The sequence below is a fragment of the Condylura cristata genome, unplaced genomic scaffold (assembly GCF_000260355.1).
Source record: "Condylura cristata isolate star-nosed mole 26May11 unplaced genomic scaffold, ConCri1.0 scaffold00031, whole genome shotgun sequence".
Lineage (NCBI taxonomy): Eukaryota > Metazoa > Chordata > Mammalia > Eulipotyphla > Talpidae > Condylura > Condylura cristata.
Genome location: NW_004567132.1, coordinates 14,122,521 through 14,134,377, shown reverse-complemented (window position 1 = coordinate 14,134,377; position 11,857 = coordinate 14,122,521). Strand labels below are relative to the sequence as shown.

The 11,857-nt window shown below is 42.5% G+C and overlaps 2 protein-coding genes across 2 annotated transcripts in view; both read left to right on the top strand.

The window, feature by feature from the left end:
- Nucleotides 1–1,174: 1,174 nt before the first annotated feature.
- Nucleotides 1,175–4,563, top strand: FAM136A (family with sequence similarity 136, member A). The gene is made up of 3 exons (XM_004691495.2): nucleotides 1,175–1,291; nucleotides 2,190–2,330; nucleotides 4,331–4,563. Exons 1-3 carry the CDS (start codon nucleotides 1,205–1,207, stop codon nucleotides 4,517–4,519), a joined length of 417 nt encoding a protein of 138 aa, XP_004691552.1. The 5' UTR covers nucleotides 1,175–1,204; the 3' UTR covers nucleotides 4,520–4,563.
- Nucleotides 4,564–6,888: 2,325 nt separating this feature from the next.
- SNRPG (small nuclear ribonucleoprotein polypeptide G) overlaps nucleotides 6,889–11,857 on the top strand; it is an 8,942-nt gene continuing 3,973 nt past the window's right edge. The window contains exons 1-3 of the mRNA XM_004691494.2: nucleotides 6,889–7,010; nucleotides 7,769–7,791; nucleotides 9,049–9,173. Coding sequence (XP_004691551.1) covers nucleotides 6,979–7,010; nucleotides 7,769–7,791; nucleotides 9,049–9,173 — 180 coding nt within the window. The 5' untranslated portion in view covers nucleotides 6,889–6,978. The remainder of the gene's footprint in view (nucleotides 7,011–7,768; nucleotides 7,792–9,048; nucleotides 9,174–11,857) is intronic.

Sequence of the window (11,857 nt, the reverse complement as noted above, 5' to 3'; positions counted from 1 at the left end):
CTTGCCTTCCTCAAAGCTTCATGCTCTCTATACTCTATTTGTTCAAAATAGCTCCCCGTGCCTGGCATTCTCTTCACTCTCTTGTCTGCCAGGCAAACACCCGCTCCTGGTCTCCTCTAAGAAAGCTTTCTTATGTAGACACCTAAATGGCTCACTTCATTCTCCCCAGCAGGACCAGCTACATATGGCACATGTCTGCCCCCTCCTCCTTCACTCATACCCCCTTGTGAACACTCATCCTTAACACAGAGCCTATGACTAGAGGCACCCAATATGTGCTCAATAAATAAATGCATAGTGTAGTGAGGTAGGGGGCAGAGCTAGGCCATTCCAGAAAGACCTGTTCCAACTCAGAAACAGCTGGTATTGCTGGCATGTAAGGGCTTCCATATCTATTGAATCTATCACCCCTGCATAGCTTCTGAGGCTAGAATTTTTACTAGAAACATGCATCTATCAATGAACCAATGATTCTACTTCAAGAGCTTTACCCAAGAGAAATGGAAATCCATGTCTGTAAATGACATAGCTCCTGATGATAATAACTGATAACTGGAAAAAAAACCAAATGTCCATCAACAGGGGGATGAAAAATGAATGTGGTATGCTCATTCAATGGACTACTATTTGGCACAAAAAAGGAACCCATGACAGTTCCATCTCAAAAACATAGGCTAAGAAGTCACGCACACACAAGAAGTACACACTGAATAATAATAAAGATATGAAAGTCTAGAAAGAGAAAATGGAAATGAAAAACGAAAGCAAGTATCAGTTGCTGCCTGGCATCAGGGTGAGGGTTAGGAGGTGAATGGGCAGGGTTGGTTACAATTCATCCAAGCGTACACCTAAAATCTGGGTATTTATCCATATGTTAATTCTATTTATTATTTATTTAAAATATAAAGGAGAGAGGGAAAGAGGTAACCTGAAAGGCCATTGAACGTATACTCTCTGGAACCCAAGTAGCCCCAGAGAGATCAGTTTGGATCTCGGCCCTGCCCCAGGCCACAAGGGGACGGAGGTGGGGCTGGAACCTGGCGAGAGCGCGGCCGCCCTGCAGTTCCTCCTCTTTGCCGCCAGGCGGCAGCGTGGGCGCAGGCAGGGTGGGCCTCGGTGACCCGGGAAGAGGTGGCAAGGGGGCGGGCCCGTGCGCGGGAGTCCATGTGGGCGCCGGCGCGGCGGGGAATAGCGCGGGGTCGCCATGGCGGAGCTACAGCAGCTCCGGGTGCAGGAGGCGGTGGACTCCATGGTGAAGAGTCTGGAGAAAGAGAACATCCGGAAGATGCAGGTAGATGGCGGGTGCCGATCCGGGGAGAGCTCTTGCTGGCCTTGATTGCCTGACCCTTCCCGCCGCCCCCGCGAAATGCCCCCAGTCGCTGTATCCCTTCCGGCGGACCCGAGGGGGACGTCGCAGGGGTCGCCGTGGCTCCGCGCACTCGCCTGACCCTCAGACAACTTCTGGAGCTCGAGCGAGCAGATGAAATCCGTGCGCCCTAGCCGCACTGAAGGCCAATTTCCACTTCGGCCAACCCAGGGTAGGCGGTGTCCACAGGGCCAGGGTTAGAAAACCCTTGGTGGGGGGATCATCCTCCCCCACTGCGCCACCCTTCCTGCGGATGAGCAGCCCGAGGCCAAGAAAGGGCACGGCCAAGGTGAAAGACCGGAAGGGCCAAAGTGCCTTTCAGTGGCTGATCATGCCGTCTTGTGTTACACCGAACTGCACTCCACCTCGCATTGGGTTAAAGTGCCTTCTGCTTTAATCCCTAACGTGTTGTGGCACTTGGTCCTGCCTCCCTAACCGGATTGTGGGTTTCTCTTGTCATTCCCCTTGAGGCATTGATTAATAGATCAATGGATCCATGGATTAATGGATCCCAGTAGAATGTAGATTAATAGGTTTCTGATCTCAGAAGCCTGTGGCACAAGCACCGAGTTTTTAGGGGTTGGGTTAATCTGACCCACTGCACCTTCCCTGCCCACCCAGCTGTCTATGCAACAAGTGCTGAAGAGCTAGCAGCAAGAAGGCCCTGAAACATTGTTAGGCGGGAAGGATGTTTCCCACCCAGGGTTTTAAGATTCTGATGTCTGTCATAAGGAGATGTGCAGATATAAATGTTCTCTGTTGTACTCATAGCCATTCTGTCCCCAGAAGTTCTCCTTCTTAACCTCACTCTGCCTTTCCCCAGGGTCTCATGTTTCGGTGCAGCGCCAGCTGTTGTGAGGACAGCCAGGCATCCATGCAACAGGTACACCAGTGCATTGAGCGCTGCCATGCACCTCTGGCTCAAGCTCAGGCCCTGGTGACCAGTGAGTTGGAGAAGTTCCAGGTAAGGAATAACCCAGAAAACTCTAGTTCTTGATGTTGCTCTTTTGCAGGAGATGAGAAGCATTTATTCCAAACTCTGGGCTTTAGTGACTTGTTTCTGCTAATATTTGTGGTGATCCTATGACCAAACCAGTCTTCACAGGGTTTGAAGTTTGGGGAAAAGTTCTAGAGGTTAACTGCTGCATTTCCCATAGAAACAGTGATGTAAGGGGCACAAGGGCTCAATTCTCAACACTGTCAAGCTATCGCCAGCCACTGCAACCTGAGTTCAAAATCCAATAAGGGAGCTGACCCAAATGGCACAGCAGACCTCTCATGTCTCGCCTGCTGCACCCCTCAGCAGTGTATTTCAGTAAATTTGCCTGTTCTGCACCCCACTTTGTCTCTGGTGAATCCTCTTAATCCTGCCCCCACATGGTCTATATCCCAATTCTTATATATATATATATAAATAGTAAATCTTTAAAAAGAGAAATAGTGATGTAAAAGAGAGCTACGAGAACTCGTAAAGCCTATGTTTTTTGGGGGGAGAGGAGCTTGTTGTTGCTGTTTTTCCATGTACATCAAATATAGGTGTATATACTACATAGAATAAGGCTTTCATAAGCATATCAGTTCATTCTGACAATAGCAGAATGCTCAGGACAGTAGATTAGAACAAGATCCTACCGTCATTTTGTGGACATCAACACCCATCCAGGACTGTCCCTACTGGCTACACCAGAAGGACAGCTCAGGAGTCATTAAAGAGCTGTCACTTGTAGGCAGCACTGTTACTGTTGACTCACTCCTGCCTGCCTCATAAGCTCCCCTGAGGTCACTGAAAGACCAGTGTCACTCTTTGAAGCAAAGGGTAACTACAACTTCATTTAATTCCCTTCCTCTGAATATACTTTTCTGGAATTTGGAGATAGCAGAGCCTTCTGACCAGTTTTTCATTGCAGAAATTCTGCTCTCATAGAAAAATTATATCTAATGTGATACAGCTTTTACATTTTGCTATACAAATTTTTTCAAAATTACTCACACTGTTAGGACCAACTTTTTCATGATTATGGAACTCCAAAAGGTTTCTTTATGTTTATTTTGACAGCTTGTTTTGTAACTAGGATCTTTAAATTTTGATTCTTAAATTGCTTTATAATTGTCTCCTTTTGTTGACTTTTCAGCCCAGTCAGACTTACTCTTCACTGTGCCAGAACAGTACTTACCATAGTCACCCATGGGGCTAAGTCCAAGGACCATTTCTGATTCCTCATCTTTTATACAGCATGTCCGAAGCAGGGGCACAGTACATCATGCATCTCAACTTGAAACATTATTCAGTCAGCTACCGCATACCTACCTCTCTAGTTTTCCACCTCCCTCTCAAGCCATCCTTTCTTGACTTCCTTTTCTGGCCTATTTCCTCTCAGACTTTAAGTATGGGAGGGCCCAATGCTATCCTTACACCTTTTCCCTTTTCTACCCTGTTCTCGAGTCTCATCGCTATAAATATCTACCTGCTGACAACTACTAAATTCTTATCTCTAGACTAACTTCAGTTCTGATCTCCAGATTCATATGTCCAACTCAAAACATATGAACATATGCACATAATTTATCTGTTTTACTCGTTACTACATTTCCCAACATAAGGACAATCTCCAGCACATAGTAGATGCTCAACAAATATTTGTGGGATTGAGGGTTTTATTTAGTAAAGACAGACATTGAAAAATCAAGATGTTTGTAAGTCTTAGAGTAACAGTAACCTAGTTACTTCTCACTTCCTAGAAGGGGCTTCTGTGCAATTGATTCTGTCATTTACCCACTACACTGGCTAGACCTTTTTAGTGCCACCCTGTCTTGATCAGGGTGACTTTGAATAATATTCTTCCCCTTAATTAATCAAGGTAATAGATGTTGGGCTAAAATATGTAGCTCAGGACCTGGTATGTGATATGCACTTTGTAAGAGGAAGCCAGCCTCTCAACCTTCTCTACCCTTTTCTTGCCACAGGACCGCCTGGCCCGATGCACCATGCATTGCAATGACAAAGCCAAAGATTCAATAGATGCAGGGACTAAAGAGCTTCAGGTGAAGCGGCAGCTGGAGAGTTGTGTGACCAAATGTGTGGATGACCATATGCACCTCATCCCAACCATGACCAAGAAGATGAAAGAGTCTCTCTCATCCATTGGGAAATAGAAGTCTTTGCATTGGCTATTAGAGCTGATGGCAAGAATCTATTTAAAAAGAGGAATGAGAATTTTGATCTTTTAAGTGAAGTGTTTGAATGAAGAAATTGAGGACATCAGCAAGTTTATTTAAGGCACCTGCCTCTGGACACTGTTCTCTTGACACTACCTATTAATCCTATAAAGTAAATAGAAAAAAACTGGTGCTAAAATTTGGATCAGAACTAGCACAGGAGTGTTTTTGAGAGCCCACATTTTATGTGGCAAGTGATTGTCCCAGCAGGAGAGATTTCTCTTGTACCAAGCCAAAGCCCTCCACACCATATTCATAGTGCACAGGTACCTCTAACCTGACAGCTTCTCTAACCTGCCTGTGATCTGGTGGAGTGTGAGAGCTATTTCTGTTTATTGCCAACCTCCCGTTTACCACAAAGATTACCACACCATGTAAAACAAAGTCCATGTGGTCACTAATTTAGATGGGGAGGAAAGGGTGTCTGTGTCTTTGGTTGCTTGGTTTAGTTTTATATACCAGGTCATGAAGTTGATTTAAGCTATGGAGTTGGGAGAGAGGGTGGTTCAGATAAGAGCTTTGAATAGTCCTTATGGATTTATGGCCATGAAGATGTGTATGTTCATTACTTGAAATTCCCACATATTACATCTTTCACCTTGGAGACCTTGCAAAAACATATTACATCTTTCACCTTGGAGACCTTGCAAAAACATGAGAGATGATGTCCTGCTGGATATGCAGAAGAGCTTTCCCTCTCAGTGGCTGCCAGGAGGGGCCCTAACACTGTCTGCAAACGGAGTGACAGGACAGTCTCACAGCAACACTCTCCTTTGAAGAAACAGGCGTTTTGATTGTGCTGTATGCCAGATTCTGAAAATGAACATGAAAGAGGAACTGTTGGCTGGTTAATTAAAAGTTATGAAATACTGGACTTATATAAGCCTGTCTTTCACAGAACAATGCAGTAAAAAACCTAACCCAGCATTGTTTTACTTAATGACCCGAAATAACATTGCTGATGACACCATCCTTTGGCAATAGGAAGGTCAAGACAGGAAAACTAAGGAACTTGAGGAGCAGTGTTTCCTTTCATGAAAGGACAGGTATCCCACCCATGACCAGACCACTATACCTGGAGCTTTTGCATCCTGCAGTGCTCTACCCCAGCTCTAGCACCTTATCATTTTGATAAAGACCTAGTCTTTTACCAACTTATTACTTGAAGTGATTATATAGCCTGTCTGCTGTTTAAAGACTGTGATATATTTTCCTAGTGGTTTGGTTTTAAAAAATAAATAAGATTTAACTTTTCCTCTGTTTCCTTATATCGGGGCAGTGAATATAAAACTTTGTCAGGGCGCTTTTCTGTAATACGTGAATTAAGTTTCTCAAGTCCAAAAAAGTTGTAAGTAGTTAAGATGCAGGACTGGTGTACTTTAAGTGAGGGAAATTGAGGGAAGGCTAGAACAGGATAACTTAAGTCCATTAATATAAAATCTCAGAAACTGTCTACAAGGCTAAAAATAGTCAATAGCCATATCGGGTCAACTAGCCGAGTTCAATTAACAGGAAGATGAAAAAACTACACAATATTTCCCTCTAGAGAAAGCCCAACATCTAGAATTTTAAGTACCGAGAGAGTATAAAACGATGAGTCCAGGTCAGTCTTTACTATTTGCACTTATGTTGTCATTCCTGAACACTAAGAATGAATTGAATTTGGAAGAATCATCTACTACTTAGAATTGCCAAGATTTATCTATTTTGGCATAAATTGTATAACCCCCATTTGACTTGTAAATGTGAATTTTACTAATTTGGGCAAACAACTGGGAAAAGACCACTTTTCACTTTTAACGGCTTAACTTGAAAATCAATACTTTATATTAAAGGTGGCTTGCGTGTAGCATTTCACTTATATATATATATGGGAAGGTACGTGAAGTGGGGCTATGGAGGCAGTGATACAAGAATTGCAAAACTGTCAGGAATACACCTGGACTCTAGATTAAATTTTTAGGACGAGTACTCCTCACTCTTCTGGTCACAGATGTACTGGAGCCGCTGGCTTACTGACATCATGCTGTGGGAATACATGCCCAAGAAGTGGTAGACACCACCGTTTCGTTAGTGTTTGATACGAACGATGTTTAAGACGAACGATGCCAGAGACGGGACCGTTGTCTCAACAGTACAGACAACAAAGTGCGATTAAGGCAGACTAGGCAAAGCTGCCTCCCACCTGGCCAGTCGCAGGCGGTACCACCGGAAGCTGAAGACTGGCGGATCCGCTCCGATTTCATCCAAGTATCGCGAGGTGAGATGAGATCGCTGCCCACCCATTGGCTAACGGGGGCGATGACGTTAGACGCAAGACGCCAGGCCTGCGCGCGAGCGGGACGGAGGCCACGAATTTCGTCTGGAGGCATCTTTGAGCGCGGCGATTAGACACCATGAGCAAAGCTCACCCTCCCGAGTTGAAAAAGTAAGTAGAGCGCCGGAGCAGCCGCTGCTTTGCGTGCCCTGAGCTCTTCGCTTTCCCCTCCGTTTCCCGGCAGCGCAGCCAGCGTGCGTGTAGGCGTCCACAGCCGCCGATTTCCCGGCCCGGGTCCCTCTCTTTGGGGCCTAAAGTCCGCGCAGAAGTCGCCTGGGGGCCTGGTGGGCTTGATGACCAAAGACGGCGAAGGCGCCTCTGTCGTGCCAACTTGCCTCCCTGGCTGCATCTCCGGCCCCGTCTGTCCATGCACTCCAGCGCTACCAGAATGTTGAGCTTGTACTAGCGTCATTTGTAGATAATAAGGTGGCTGGAAAGGAGATCTGCAAGGAATGAAGAGTCTTAGGGTATCAGAAGAACCAAAAACATCCCTAATCGTTGAGTGTTGAAGCTGTTTCTTTGACCTTTAACTCAGAAATCCCATTGCTTTCATGCTTGTACTGTCCTTGAATAGCATGGATACCTTGTTTAAGAGGTATTTTCCCACAGCCAGTAAAATCAGCTGAAAGTAGAATATTTTGGAGAGCACCAAGGTATGTTAATATATTGTAAATCCCTTTCCAAATTACATTCTTAGTATAAGAAGCCCATCACTCTGGTCCTTTACAGCAGTGTAAGGTTTTTACTGTTTTAAATTTTATTATTTCTATTGTGTGAGTTTTAGCAAATTTTATTGACTGTCTACTTTGGTGTCTGTTTATGCTTAAATTAAATCAGCTACATAATCTTGATCCTTTTTTTTTTTCCAGATTTATGGACAAAAAGTTATCATGTAAGTTTTTTTAATAACTTATGTTTTATAGTTTTGATGTACAACTTCATACAAGTACAAAGCACAAAGAACCTCTTATCATTAAGCAGATTTTATCAAATTCTTAACTAGGCAGTTTTATATACCTAAATTTGTTTAGATTAACTTATTTATGCTTAAGAAGTGGGGTACAGGCCAGAGGTGGGGTGGAGCAGTGAGAGGATTTACCAGAGACAGAATGGGTATGGAAACAGGCAGATGGACTGAAACACACTGCTGAGGGGAGCAGCTAGCTGGTGAAACAGGAGAGGTCTGCTGTACCATGTGGGTCACCTCCCTAGCCAGGATCATTTTGTGCCACCGTGGCTGATAGCTTCATAGTGTTGTGCTTTAACCCTGTGCACCAACAGGGAGGCCCCTATTTACCTAATTTTGATGTTTAATGAACTTCACATTTCATAATTTCATACAAGCCCTTCCACACTTTTACAGAAGTAATAGGATTTCCCTGTTTTGTAATATTTGGATATCTATCAACCTTTGTTCCTTTAAGCAGAGGGTTTAAACAAGGACTGAAAGTCTGACCTGTGTGGTATTTGAAGTATATAGCAGTTAAGACTGTGGCTTTAGAAGCATGCAGCCTATGATTTGAATCGCAGCTCTACCTCACAGTAGGTAGAGCTTGAACTAATTGAAAATTCTATACTTGAATAGCCTTGAACTAATTGAAAATTTTATATTTCCATTCCCTCATAAAAGTTGGGATAATTCGGGACCCTCCCTGGTGGCGCAGCGGGTTAGAGCACAGCACTGAGAATTGGAAGCCACTTCCGCATGAGTTCGATTCCCGCCTGCCCCGGAGGTGGCCACATGGCGTGGCAGACCTCTCCTGGCCCGCCCGCTGCTCCCCTCAGGAGTGTACTTCGTCCATCTGCCTGTTCTGCTCCCCACTCTGTCTCTGGTGAAGCCTCTCACCGCTCCGAGCCTCTGGCCTGTACCCCAGTTCTGTATGTACAAATAAATAAATCTTTAAAAAAAAAAAAAGTTGGGATAATTCTTTACAATGTGGAAGTAAATATAAAATGTTTAGCCCAAGTGCTTAGCGATAGTTAGGTGGATTTACATCTCAAATGCCTGGGTTTTATACCCCCCCTAACTTTTTCAAGTTTCCTAGATTTTATTCCATAAAATTTGCTCTTACTCTCTTTATTTTTGTTCCACTTAACTTTTATTGGAAAGTCAGTAGTATTACTAAAACTTCTTTCTCCATTCTTACAGTGAAGCTAAATGGTGGCAGACATGTCCAAGGAATATTACGGGGGTTTGATCCCTTTATGAATCTTGTGATAGATGAATGTGTGGAGATGGCAACTAGTGGGCAACAGAACAATATTGGAATGGTGGTGAGTAAAAATAAATGATTTCATTTTTCTTTTAGAGTAAGCATTAGTTTCCCTTCTGTCAAACTCCCATGTTAAATTAAAGTTAGACAAATTACAGACAAGATTAGACCCTCCAGTTACCTTTTAGTTTAATTTACAGTCATTCATCAGCAGTGATAATATCCTAGTTAACTACACGTAGTTTAGATCTGAATCTAATAAGAACTCTCTAAGGTCTTTGGGCTTGAAATAGCTGCTGAAAATATGTCTTGAGTTTTAGTCTATGGTAGGGAACCTATGTCAGTTTTTGTTAAAGTAATAGTTCTCAATCTTAGTTGCATCTTAGAATCAAATTAGTTTCGGTGCAGCATAGGTTTTTTTTTTTTTTTTTTTTATTGTATGGCAAAGATTAACCACTGATGTAGAGCATTTATGAACCCCTGAGGAATTTTACAAAAATACATAACCATGTCTAGAGTCCACCCCAGAGCAACTGAAATTGTATCACAGTGGCGATATCTTTATTAGACCTTTTTGGATAATTTTAATACTTAGGATTAACAGCTACTTAACAAAAAATAAAAGCTGTTCATCAAACCAGCATGTTTATGAATTCTTAAATCTTGTTGAAATGCTGTGCAAGTCTTAATTAATACAGATTTACCAGTTCGTAGATCACACTTTTCTTAATTGTATATATATATATTGGTTTATCACACCCAGCTTTAAATATAATCAACGTAAAGGTCACAAGTGATGACTATAATGACTGCCATTCACAAAGAAGAAAATAGAAAAGATCAAATGCTGAACTTTTTTTTTTTTTAAAGATTTATTTATTTATTCATACAGAACTGGGGTACAGGCCAGAGATGCAGAAGGTGAGCGGATTTACCAGAGACAGAGTGGGGAGCAGAACAGGCAGATCAACGAAGTACACTGCTGAGGGGTGCAGCGGGCGGGTCAGGAGAGGTCTGCCACGCCATATGGATCTCCTCCGGGGGCAGGCGGGGATAGAACTCATGCGGAAGCGGCTTTAGATTCTCAGTGCTGTGCTTTAAACCACTGCGCCACCAGGGAGGGCCCTAAATGCTGAACTTTTAATAATAGGAGCAAACATTTCTACATTCAATAGGCCATAGTGGTATAACTACAGAAGAAAAGCATTTGGTGTCTGTCAGTTAAAACCAGACTTTGAATCCTTCACTTACACAGGACAGTAACCCCAGTTAAGTGATAAGTTTAAGTTTCTTAGAAAAGATAAAAAGGACGATAGACCTTTAGCAACTTATGATACGTAATGACCTCTTGGAAGTGGTAATAGTTCTAATTGTTAGCACTAATTTTTCACCTCAGTATCATTTTTAGGGTTGAACTCTTTCCAAGGGGTGTGTTAATTAATGTTCATGTGTATTTCCATTATTATATTTTCATAAGCAAATTAATGGTTGGGACTGGAAAAACTTTGGAGTCTAAATATGAGACTGCCTCCATATCTTACCAAGTAACTTGTAAAACTTGTAAGTCAACCATTTTCCTTTCAAGTTGTAACTAAGTAAAACTGGTGACTCTTTAGCAGCCAGATTCTTTTTTAAATGGTTTTAAATACCCCCAGCTTTCCTTTCAGTCCTTTTACAAGTAAGATATCTTTGTTATAATAAAGGATAGATTTTTAAGTTTTGTGTTTATAACTTAACAGATTAGTTTTAAAAGGATTCAAGACAAACTTGAGTTCCACAGTTCTTAAAGATTTATTTATTTATGCGTACCAGAACTAAGGTTCAGGCCAGATGTGCAGAGGGTGAGGATTCACCACAGAGTAATAAACAGAACAGGCAGATTGAAAGCACACTGCTATGGGGTGCAGCGGGCGAGATGGGAGAGTTCTGTCTGCACCATGTGGGTCACCTCCTTCGCCAGGAATCAAACTAGTGCTGCAGTGGCTGTGAATGGCTTGATAGTGCTGTTCTTTGACCCCCTTGTACCACCAGGAAGAGTCTCTGACATGGGAATTTGATCAAAGAAGAAATGAGCCTTAGTGCAGGATCTTTCAGAAGTCTTCTTCAAATTTTGATTGGCTTAGTTTTCTTTACACAGAAGTTGATGAGAAGTGTCATCCCAACTCATTTAAATAATTAGCACCTTCTTGCTGTGTTAGGCAGGCTGCTATTCTAGCTCTGATATTTTGGACTTCAAAGTTTGTATTAGTAGTCTTATGTCTTAGAGCTGAGTTAACAGTACAATTCAAATAACTTATCGGTTGTCTTTAATGAAAAGACATTGTAAAGAATATGCAGAAATGGCTTTTTTTCTGAGATTAAAAGAAGGAAAACAAATGTTTTTTACAAATTGTTCCCCAAAGTAATAGTAGTTACACTGACTTCATTCTTTTCTTTTTCAAGTTGGTTACCCATTGAGAGCATTGAAATTACATACTCTTAAGAATGCCTATGCTCTCAAAAGGAGATAATTTTAGGATTCTGTCAGCTGGATAGTTACCTAATGCTTCAACTAGTCTCTTCAGTGACGGGCCCATAGTTGTCAGTAGTTACACCTTTTTTTTCCTAGTTAAAGAAGTCAATTTATTTGAAAAAGAATGTTTATTTAAAAGAGAAAAAAAATATTTATTTGTGCATACAGAACTGGGGTACAGGCCAGAGGCTCAGGGGCGGCGGTGAGAGGCTTCCCCAGAGACAGAGTGGGGA